The sequence below is a fragment of the Martes martes genome (genome assembly GCF_963455335.1).
Source record: "Martes martes genome assembly, chromosome: 15".
NCBI lineage: Eukaryota > Metazoa > Chordata > Mammalia > Carnivora > Mustelidae > Martes > Martes martes.
Window position 1 is genome coordinate 38,084,698 of NC_137903.1, and position 12,168 is coordinate 38,096,865.

At 51.6% G+C, this 12,168-nt stretch overlaps 1 protein-coding gene across 1 annotated transcript in view; it reads right to left on the reverse strand.

The window, feature by feature from the left end:
- The window catches only part of TP53BP2 (tumor protein p53 binding protein 2), a 55,038-nt gene extending 46,638 nt beyond the window's left edge, over nucleotides 1-8,400 (reverse strand). The window contains exon 1 of the mRNA XM_080823958.1: nucleotides 8,268-8,400. Within this exon, the coding sequence (XP_080680084.1) occupies nucleotides 8,268-8,294 (27 nt within the window). The 5' untranslated portion in view covers nucleotides 8,295-8,400. The remainder of the gene's footprint in view (nucleotides 1-8,267) is intronic.
- Nucleotides 8,401-12,168: the final 3,768 nt, after the last annotated feature.

Genomic DNA, 12,168 nt, shown 5'->3' on the forward strand with positions numbered 1-12,168 from the left:
CCCAAACTGCAATTCTCTGCTATTCCCAAATAAACCACTCTCAGGGGGAAACTGTTTTATTTAAGGTTAACAAGCTCACAACTAGTCACACTACCAGCTGGGCCCTCGCTGTGATAAGGTACGGCTCTTCCTCATTTTAGATGGCTGGCTGTGGACCTTCCTCAGGGGGCCTCAAAAGGCCTTTCTTCTCCCCACCTCCCCGGGCCAATTCCCTCGGGCACCTGCACAGCCCACCACCCATACCAACGCAGGAGTCTTCCCTAGTCAATGAGATGTGGTCCCTTCTCCTGCCACGACTCCCCCGAGGGACTACTGCACCCCACCTCAGTGCCACCTGAGCCCATTTCCCCTGCTCTCACTTCCACCCTCGGCATCCTCCCTGCTGTCCACGAAGTGCCAGCCTCCCGGGCTGCACTGTGTCCTCCAGGCCTGTGCCCCCGGCCCAGCGTCTGCCCACATGACATACAGGACCAGCTCCTCTTGAGCACTTGGGTCCCAGCTGAACTGTCACTTCCCCGGTATCCCAGTCTAAAGCAGCCATCCCAGCGGCAGGATCCTACTGGAATCCCACTCCCTGTGTGTTTCTTTCTTATTCTCCCCGTCCTCCACCACCACCACCACCCCCCACTCACCTCCATGGGAGGTAAGCTCCCTGACCCGGTCTTATCCTCTCCTGTAGCCGGGCTCTCAGAACGGTGCCCAGAACATGGCGGCTGGGCCCATGTATCTGCAGAGCGGATGCTGGCCCGAACAGCCACCAAACACAACCCAGAGGTTAATACGGAAAGACAAAGAACAATGATCTAAGGTGATTTCATCCAAAATCAGTCTCTAGGGGGTGCCTGGGTGGCTCAGTTGGTCATTAGCGTGGGGTTCCCCACTCAGCAGGAGTCTACTTCTTCTTCTGCCCCTCTCCCCAACCATCCCACCCCCGACTCATGCTCTAGCGCCCTCTCCTGCTCTCTCTCAAATAAAATCTTTAAAAACCAAACCAAACCAAACCAAATCAGTCCCTAGTTTACATCTGACAAATTCATCTCAATAAGCTGGATCACTACTCCTCAGTACAGAGCCAGCACTGTCCCTCAGCATCCTCCCCGACTTCCCAGCACCAGTGGCGTGCATCAGGTCACTGCTGTACCACTCCGGCCCCGGAGCCGGCTGAAGATTGAAGGCTAGGGACTGCACTCTCCCCGTGGACGCTGTACGTCCCCCCATCCTCTGCGTCTCCCAGTGCACCCATCCACTTCTGTTCCTTCTCCCTGTTTATAAACATCCTCCAGAAAATGAGGACTCCACACGCCTCCTTCAAACGGTGGCTGCCCGCCCCCAAAACCCGCCAATGCCGTGCGGGGGCTGAGATCTCCGTGGAGTGTTAGAGGCACAAAGACAACACGTATTGAGGTGTTTCTGTGGCACGGGGACAAGGTGGTCACCTCCCTGTCATTCTAAACTTACTCATCTCACCCAGTTTAGGTTTAAATGTGGAAAGATATCTGTTCTCCTTTTCCCACTTCAAAAACAATTGTAGTTATGTTCTGAACACCAATGTTTGAGGTTATCATTCACCAAAAGAACACCATGGCCACTGCATCCCGTAGAGCGTATACAGAAACAGTCTAATGTAGGCACCACCACCTACCTCAAGGAACATCTGTTGCAGGCAGACCTGGTTCATATCTCAAGTCTGCTGAGTGATCAGGAGCAAATTCCTGAAAACCTTTGAGCTTCAAATTCCTCATCTGTGGAATGAGGAGGAGAAGACACACTTCACAAGGTCAGCAGGAAATTCAATGGGATGACCAACCTAAAGCAGGGGGCACAGTGTGGGGCACAGACAGGGTCTCAGGGGAAGCTCCTTCCCCTTCCCTGGGAGGGACACCGGAGCACAGGGCCTCCAAGCCCCCGCTCTGCTCACAGAATCACTCATTCCACGGGGTGGGGGTGAGGGTGGGGGGTATCGGTGAGCTGTGCTATCCCTCTTCCATTATTACCACCAGCACCTGCAACTGGAATTCCAGATTCCTTGATTCCTGACGGTGTTCCTCTACTTTCCTCAACTTGTGTCTCAGACACTTCTATTTCAAGTGTTTGAAATGTAATTGAAGTACTAAGCTAAAAATTTGTTTCTACAGAGATCACTTAAGTTTGCACTGCAGAATTAATAGTTACATATTTACTGGCCAAATAAGTATTTTCGAAGAAAATCTAGTTCTCTTACCATCCCAATAAACTATGTGGCTTGGTATAAATTTTATGCAGAAAAAACTAGAAAATGACCACAAGTTGCTGAGTCTGGGCAACTACTTTTCCTACACAAGATCTATTTAGAATGTGCATTTCTTTGCTAAAATGACTTTCATTTGCTGGGACAATATACAAAATGTTTTTGGGGCCCTGCCTCTGAGTCTACCCAGTGCTCCTGAAGGGTCCCCTACGGACTACAGCTCCTCCTGGCTCTCCGCAACAGAATGTAAAAGTTAATGTCTCACTCAGCACTCCAAAATAAGTATACATTTCATACACAGTCTGTCATCTGTGTTTTCTTTTCTCAATTACATCTGATTAAAGAAAAAATGCTCTCTTCAGAACACAGCACACCATCAAAAAGCAAGTATTTCAATCATGTTTAACTTGGTTAAGTGGCAAGAGTAGAAAAGAACACTCTGGATTCCTAAAACTCTCCCACCCCACTCTTCTTATCACTTCACACTTAGTAGAGGTTAGGGAGAGGTTCACAATCCTGGACGGCAAATCCCACCAACAGGCCCTGGTATGCTGTCCCCGCGGAGCTGGAGAGAGGCCGCACGACACAGGAGCGCCAAGAAGGCATGGAGTTAGCTTCAGACAGACTTTTTAACCAGTGCCACAAACTATCACAGATTACCAAGAGATAAAGGTCTATAGTATTCCTTAAAAGCTTCAGGAAGAAAAAAAAAACCAAACAGGTTTTGTCTTACTGTTTCTACTTTCTACAGCTGGGGGACAGGGGACAGGAACTGGGAGAGAAAATAGTTCTTCCTAGAAACAGTATATGAGTAAATGACCCTCCGTTCTCATGCCTTCCAGATAAATAAATTCCCTTTAACTTCACTGTTAAAATACAAGCGCCTGTAAGCTTGTGCTAATGTTCTTTAGAAAGTCTAAACCACTTCCCTGAAACAGGGAAAGATACAGAAAAGTTTTAATGCATTTCAGCTTTTAATGAATATAGAAATCACAAGGCAACAAATCTCACTACAGCACAGAAAATGTGAGGTATTTGCCACATTTTTTTAAAAGAGATGATTTAACAGCCTTTGAGAATTACAATTCTACAAAGCTAGAGAATTTACCTTAAACTTTATCCTGGAGTCAAACCAAGCTAAGTTGCTACTTTACTACTCAACAAGGAGAAATTCTTTCACCTTGTGGTATAATCCTATGAATACAATGTTCTAAAGCTGTAACTCGAAAGCTTTTTAATTTCAACACATAATTTCAGTTTGGAAGATATGTGCAAATAAGACCACCCTTTTATAGGAAAATAATACAAGTATTTAAGTAGAAGTCCTGCCTCTGGTCTGTAAGTTGCACAAGGTGGTTTCCTCCAGAAACACAAATCCTACCAACCAGCCCTCAGACTGCCAAAGAAGATGTGGCGAGAACCCAATTTTTTTGTCCTAGACTCCCCTAACTAGAAGCTCACCCAATCGGGTATTATCTTACAGCATCACAGAATAACTAGAAATAATTAGGACACGCTGCAGCCCTAGAAAATGCCACAAACTTAAAACTTAAATCATGCTCAGGTCAACTGAGCTTTTGAAAATAATCTGTCCTTTTCTTAAAGTCATGATCTGTATCAGGGCCACACGATGAGACTCGTTCAAAGAGAACACTAAACTAAGGCCCTGGGAAACTCATTTCCCAAGTCATTAGGGGTAAACAGGCCATCATGATTTCATTTGAAAGTATTAATGTAGGGGCACCTGGGGGGGCTCAGCCGGTGACACGTCTGTCTGCCTTGGGCTCAGCTCGTGCTCGTGCTCGGGGGTCCTGGGACCTGCCTCTCCCTCTGCCTCTTCCCCCACCCCCACTTGTGCTCTCTTGCCTTCTCTCTCCCTCTCTGTCAAATAAATAAATTAAATTTTTTAAATTGTGTTAATGTAAACAGGAAGCTGCAAATACGTGATTGCAACGTAAAGTTACTCTTTGGGCTACTTTGCCAAACTGCCTGCCATGTCAGTGCTGTGGCCACCAGGCCCATGTGGCTACTTAGATATAATTCACACTAAATAATTGTTTGAAGACCAGTTGCTCATCCCACCAGACATATCTCAAATGCTGTACCTGCAGGCGGCCAGTGGCCACCACAGGGGAAGGCTGGTGGCCACCACAGGGGACAAGACGGACACAGCACAGTTCTGTAACAGCCAGACACGTGTGTAACACATGGTATCTACCATACAGAGAGGCAAATTCAAGTCCTCTGACCTTCCGTGGGGCACGACACAATACTTCGTGGTTTTGTGGGCAGTTTTGTTTGTTTTTAATTCACCATTTCGATAGCAGGCACAAACAGGAATTTTTGTAAAGCTACATCTAAAAGAAGCAGTGAACAACACTTTGAGAGTTGGCTAACTCATAAAGACATTTCTGAATACAGGCTCTGCTTACATACAATGGCTTTGCAAAATAAAAGTAATGAAAAAACATAGCTGGTATCATTTTGAATAGCTGAGAAATTTTGTTTGCAATAATTATCTCCCTCTATCTGATAATCAAATACAGTGAGGAAGGCTCAACTAAAAAGCCATACTCAACCCACAAACGATGCTTTCTGCGATGAGGAAAATACGGTGTCAAGTAGGAGAAGTTAATCAGTTTCTTCTTACCAAGTGGTAGAAATATCAGAGAATCAGAGATGCTTTGGTGGGTATCTGAAAATGGGTGTTAATTATCACTCCCGCTCCGCCGCACCCTATCATTACCTCCGCCCTGATACTCAGCTGTTTGCCTACTTATTTTTAGTTAGCCTACTAAAATGCACCTTCCCCCTATGGTTTTGGGTCCAATTATCACTTCATGTCCCACATGAAAATCACTTACTTCTCTACCATTTGGTGAGAAAATACACAGACACCATTTATTTGCACATTTTTAATATAATGCTGTCTAAACAGCAAGCTGTTATCTTTAGAATGCCTAGAAAAGCAAATCAAGGAATGTGCTTAGTGCCAGAGAACCGCACACGTAAAATGGTTAAAATGGAAACTTCTGTTATGTACATTTAACCACCACCACAACAACAAAAAAAGCACACCAAGACAACTGTCTACATCCTGAGACAATCCATTTTTTCAGAGGAAGCACACGGCTTTTCCCAATAAATTGGTCAGAATTTTTCAAAGTAAGAAAATATGAAACTTCCCTGAACATTAAAATTAAAATCCAAGTATATTAAAAGCCAAAGATGAGAAATATATTTAAGAAAATGGGTTTATTCTCCAGTACCCAAGAAACGACAGGATAAAGACACACCTAACACAATGGCACTAAATGAAAACTTGCCTCCCGTTTGTAGGGACCCCAGGCGTAAGAAGCTATGGTTTCACCAGGATTGCGAATCCCACCCAAACTGGATGCGGTACTGAGTGCTTCAGGACTAGCAACCCTAATCCTCCGACCCCCTCTAAGACCTCCGTAGGATCATAATCCCCATTTTACAGATGCTGAACCCAAGACAAATCACTTTTTAAAAGAAGATGGTTCTTGGGGCGCCTGGGTGGCTCAGTGGGTTAAAGCCTCTGCCTTCGGCTTGGGTCGTGATCCCAGGGTCCTCAGATCGAGCCCCGCACTGGGCTCTCTGCTCAGCAGGCAGCCTGCTTCCTCCTCTCTCTCTGCCTACTTGTGATCTCCGTCTGTCAAATAAATAAATAAAATCTTTTTAAAAAAATAAAAAAACAGGGGCGCCTGGATGGCTCAGTGGGTTAATAAAGCCTCTGCCTTCGGCTCAGGTCATGATCCCAGTGTCCTGGGATGGAGCCCCGCATTGGGCTCTCTGCTCAGCGGGGAGCCTGCTTCCTCCTCTCTCTCTGCCTGCCTCTCTGCCTACTTGTGATCTTTGTCTGTCAAATAAATAAATAAAATCTTTTTAAAAAAATAAATAAAATAAAATAAAAAAATAAAAGAAGATGGTTCTGGTCACAAAGATCGTAGCTGAAGTAGAGAGGTCCTGGCTGCTCCTGGCTTTGGCACTGGAGAACTTGCTGCCCCCCACGCTGGGAGTCCGTGCTGAGGGCGATCAGAACCATACCACTCACTAACACACAGTCTCCAGAACAACATAACCTTTCATAGATTCTGATCATCTGGTATATAGCAGAGACAAGGAAAACTCTTCTAAGTTTTAAGAAAGCCCAAAGGATATCTTGACATGAAACCATCCTTAAGATATCCCATTGCAACAACCAACACTTATCTTGCTCCTATTTTTAGGAAAATTCAGAGACAACCTGCAAAAGCCATTTCAAGAGAAAGAAATATTAAAAAGCGGGGGAGGGAAGAAATGTAAATCGAAGGGATAAATATTTCAATAGCAAACTCCTTCACCTTCTTCCATGGTCCATATTTTAATACGCGGCATTTGCATCACAAACCTGACTTTGTAACCAGGTATTAAACTAAAACAGGATGCAGAACGTTCAACACTTTCCTTGAATTCCTTGAATCCTGGCAGGACAAAATACCCCAAACCACTGAAATTCAACAATGAATCCCAATAAACTAAGTCTGCCCAGACTGTGAACATTTAGGATGCCCTCCCACGACTTTGCGGGAGGGGTGAGGGTGGTGAACCCGGACGACGACTACCACTTTCTACTCTGTACCTGTAACTGCAAGTGAACACGATCTGTCCTCACTCCATTCTACAGATGGGGTAATGCAGTAAAAGTTGCCAGCTTCTTTGTCTCAACACACGAAGCCATAAGGAAACAGCAAGGGCCACAAAATGACCCCTGGTCCGCGGGAGAGGCACGAGCACAACTTGGGGGGGGGGCTGGGGACACAGGCACGAGCCCCCAGCCCAGCACCCCCTCCCACTCCCACCGCGGGCACTGAAGGAAAGCACCACTTCACTCCAGCGTCAGCCCTGGGGGCCCAGGGCCCGGGGGGGGGGGGCAGCCTTCAGGAGCGGGGACTCGGAGGGTTGGCTGGGGGAGACCGGAGGCTCTAGGACTGGAGGCCAGGTTCGGAGGATTCAGCGGGTTGGGGAGTCGGACTCGTGGGGGCCAGAGGCTAGGGGCCAGGAGGTCCAGGGGGCTCGTAAGGGGGCGACTCGGGGGTGCCGGAGATCAGACTCGGGGGGGGGGGTTGCTGGAGGATTCGGGGGACTCAGGGGACCGGGTACTCCGAGGGGTAGGTGGACAAGGGGTACGGGGAGGGCCGGTGGTTCGTGGGGGTTTGGGGGGTTCGGGGGATTCATGGGGCCGGGGAGTCGAGGGGGAACAGGGGAGACCAGGGATTCGTGGGGGGGCTGGGGGGGGTCGGGGATTCATGGGTCCGGGGACTCGGGAGGGGGAACGGGCGGGCCAGGGGTTCGTGGAGGGCTGGGGGTTTCGGGGGATTCATGGGGCCGGGGACTCGGGGGAGGGGAGTGGGGGTTCGTGGGGGGATGGGGGCTCCGTGGGTTCGGGGGGATGAGGGCGGGGCAGCGCGGTGGGGGGGGGGGCTGGGGAGGGTTCGGGGGATTCCGGGGCCGGGGACTCGGGGCGGGGTGAGGATGGGGTGTTCATGGAGGGATGGGGGCTCAAGAGGACTTGGGGGATTCGCGAGGCTCGGGAGGGGGGCCGTGGACCGAAGGCGCCGCGGGCACTCAGGTCTCCCGCGACCCGACACTCGGGCTGCCATCGCACACCGAGAGCGAAACCCAGCCAAAACTAAGGCAAGGGCAAGTTTGATGCCTGTTTCACTCCCACAAAAAGTTTTTTAAAAAGACAAAGCAACCGAGACTCCGGGCCCCTGTTCTCGACGCTCAAGGAGCGCACCAAGTGAGCACCCCGGCGGAGACGGAGTAAACTTTCGGCGGCTGCCCGCCCGCGGCTCACCGCCGGCCGGGGGCCGAGGGCTGGGGGCTGCGCCGGGGGATGAGGGGGGCCGGGGGGGGGAGCTGGGCCGGGGACCGCGGCCTGGGGACCGGGAGCCGGGCCGCGCCGCCCGCAGCCCGGCTCGGCTCCCGCGCCCGCCCGCGCCCCGCGCACTTCCGCGCCCGCCCGCACGCTTACCGGCATCATCTTGGACCCGAACCGCATGGGAACCGCGGCCCGGGCCGAGCGGGGCGCCCGGGTCCCGGGAACGGGGGGCGGCGGCGCAGGGCGAGGCTCCCGGAAGGCCGCCGACCTGTTGCGAGGCGGCCGCGGCGTGGGCGGTCCGCCGAGCCCTCCCCGCGGGCGGGGGCGCCACCGAGCCCCGGGCCCACCCCCAGCGGCCCCGACGCGGCTTTGTCTCCTCCGCGCCCGCGACGGCCCGCGCGCCCTCTGCGCTCCGCCCCCCGCGCGCGGCGGTGGGGGCGGGGCGGGCCGGGAGCGCGCCTGCGCGGGCGGAGCCGGGAGCGCGCCTGCGCGGGCCAATTTGGGGCGGCTGGCAAGGCGGCCCGCAACGCGGCTGGTAGGGCGCGGGTTCGCGGCCTCCGCCTTCAGCCGTCTGCCCGTCGCCCAGGTTCAATGGGAAAACTCTTGTCTGACTCGCTTTCACTAAGTAATGGAATACACTAAAAATGACTTCAGTGGTAGAGCGTACATATTTTTACTATAGTCAATAAACAAGCCTCCAAAACTGTTTAAAGTGTGCCGAGCAGCCTTGTAAGGAACAGCTTTTCTGCGGCTCTAGCCGGTCCGGCCCTCCGCCTGTAGGAGGGCGCGCTTCCCCAGCCCCGCGGCAGGCGCGCGCTGGGGGAGGGGCGGGCGCGGCCTCGCGGAAGACGGTGGGGGGGGGGGGCAGCCCCCGAGGAGGATGGGCGCTCCAGTGGGGGAACAGCTCCGGTGCCGGGCAGCCCCCGAGGGGAGGCTCCGGGGAAGAGCTGGGGGATCCCCTGTGGTGGGGACCTCGGAGGAAGAGCTGGGGGGCAGCCCCCGAGTTGCGGGCGCTCCAGTGGGGGGGCCCTCCCGAAGTGCCTCTGCAGCGAGGCTGAGAAGTGAGGCCAGCGAGGAGATCACCTGCCGGTGCCCAGCTCCAGGACGGGCAACTCTTTCTGGGTCCGGCACCCCCCTTCCCAGATATCCCTAAACCCCGTGTCGCGCACCACCCCCCTTCATACCGGAAATAGTGAAGAGCACCTGATTCCATTAGAATGTAAACGTCTCCAAACCTGCTGTGTGAAGTCTAGGTAGGTTGGGCGGACCGTCGTCCTGAGTTAAGCAAAGCAGCTCTGTCGCTGCGTTGGTTCAGTACTCATCCACCGCCTGCCGCCTGTTCTGAGCGCTGCCATACCCCGACGCATAGAACAAACATTGGATGAGCGGTGAAACCAATAGCGAAGTGTATCAATAATCAATGATTACACAAATTACCAGTACGGTCCTAAGGACAAGACTGAAGGAGGTCGGGGGAGGAGGCTGCAGGTACAACTCTTAAGAGGGTGGTCCAGGAGCACCCCCCAGGACAGAAGGCTTCCAGGCGGAGGCACTGGCCAGTGCGAAGGCCCCCGGGCAGCCTGTCTGCCTCGGGCGGGAGATGGGGGGTGTGCTAGACAGCTGGAGAGACCGTAAGGGGCCGGCGGAGTGACACCCCCACCCCCCACCTCGGACTTAAGGGCTCAGTGGAGAGCCCTGGGAAGGTCTGTAGCACGCGATCTGACTCGTATTTCCCTGGGATCACGCTGGTGGCTGTGCGGAACCGTTGGACTTAGCAGAAAATCTGTAGGAAGCTCCTGCAGTCGTCCAGGCCAAACATGGGAGTGGCTTGGGCAGTGGCCTGGCTGTGGTGCCGGTGCTTAGCTTTGGGATGCGTTTTGAAGAATTCCCTGACAGGTTAGCTATGGATATGAGAGAAAGAAGTCAAGGGTAAGTCCAAGATGTTTGCCCGGGAGGATGATGCTGCCAGCAGCTGGGGCAGAAGACAGCAAGCGGGGCATCCCATCCCACAAAGATCCTCGTTGGCAACTGGCAGCTCATAAACGGACCCTTGAGCACTTAAAAAAAAAAAAACCCTGGCCACATAATACATGGGTTTTCATTCTTTCTTTGCACAGAAAGAAATCTCAGCGACAACCTAAGCTATCATGATCCACCTTCATCTAGAAAAAGAATTCTGGGCATCAGTCACTAAACTTCCCGTTCTCAGTAGAGAACACGTCTCTTTACCACCCAGAAGCTGGTCACATGCTAGAGTACTTTACATTTCATATGAGCACCAGCAGCCCCCGCTTATTCATAAAACAATCACAATGGAAATAGAAGCAAGGACAGAAGACCTGGAGTAAAATGGCCTGGTTCTGTTTCTTTACTGCCTGTGGGACAGATAAGCCACATAACTGCAAGCTGGGTGGGATGCCCCAAGGGGAGCTCACCCGGGGCACAGTTGGGCGGGAGTCCAGTGTTTGAGTTCCTAGCAGCCTCCTCCCAGTTACCCCCTTTCCCATTTCCCTCAGCGGTCCGACCCCAGCCAGCCTCTCCCCTATCCCCTCCCTGAAGGTGAACCCCCATCTCCCTTGGACACTCTTCCCCCTTACCCTACTTCTACTCATGTGTCAAGTGCCCACCTCAATGGAAGGCTCTGGAAGTCAGGTTGAATGAATACCTCATCCCTATCCCATAGCCATTTAAGGATGTGCAGAAATGTATGAATATACATATATATGCTCATTATATGCTTTATTTATTTATTTATTTATTTGAGAGAGATAGGGAGAGAGAGAGTGTGAGCACAAGCCAGGGAAGGGGCAGAGGCAGAGGGAAAAGAGAATCTCAAGCTGACTCCCTGCTGAGCGCAGAGCCCAACATGGGGCTCCATCCCACCACCTTGAGATCATGACCTGAGCTGAAACCAAGAGGCAAAAGGTCAACAGAGTGAGCCCCCCAGGTCCCCCATTTCCTCTATTTATTTATTTATCATGATACTTACACCATGTGATATAGAAAAAACACAGTTTTCACCCCAACTGGACAAAATGGCAAAAATCAATTGTTATTCATTTATTCACTTATTTGTCTATGTTCAGCCCCAATGTTGTGCTTTGGGCATAGAATGGATGGTATAATAATACCATAATAATCGTAATAATAATAATCGTAAGTTTACCATTCTCTCTCATCTCTGCAGGTTTGGTAAAGTCTCATCCCTGACTCCTGCCGTAGCCTCAGGGGGGTCTCCCCCAGCATCCTTGGGGGCTGTCAATGCGAGTCCTCTTGTGCCCTCCGATCCACATTCCATCCTCGTGGTTGACAAACCAGAGGCCAAACCTGGCTCTCCGCCTGATTGTGTATTGCCTATGAGCAAAAATGGTTTTGATATTCTTTAACGGCTGGGGGGAGGGGAGGAGTCCAAGAAAGAAGAGGAAGATTTTGTGACACGTGAAAATCACATGAAATTCAAATCTCAGAATGGGGCCACATGGTCGGTTAGAGGACGTGGGGGCCGGTGGTGAGTAGCACACGGATGGTTATTATACTTCTCTGTCTTCTTGGGTCTGCTCTACATTCTAGATAATACCACATTTCTAAAAAAGAAACATGAAAGCCATGGGTGGCTTTCCATCACTATGGGGATCACCTGTGGTGAGCATGGCCCCTCGCCCTCCTGCCCCAGGCCCAGCTCATCCCTGTTCTCCACAAGAAGGAGGGTGGGGGGGAGGAACGGCCGGTGTGCACCTGTGTTCGTGATAAAAGACTCAAAATTGGTGACTTTATGGGACAGACTCAGGGCTCTGAAGACATCTGTCTGTGCTGTGGGCTGTACCTCCATGTGGTTTGAGGAATTCCCTGCGTCCCTGATAATGTGTGGCATTCTTACCTCCTGTTGGCTGCTCTATCCCCACCCTGGGCCTCCTCTCTCTCACCCTGCCTGCCTTCTGGTCCCACCCTCGTCTGAAACTTGCCAGAGTCACCTTTATTTCACGGAAGCCTAAACATTTTCTGTCGTGGGAGTAATGCTTGTCCCCTCCCTCTCCCAATGCAATTGTCACTGGGT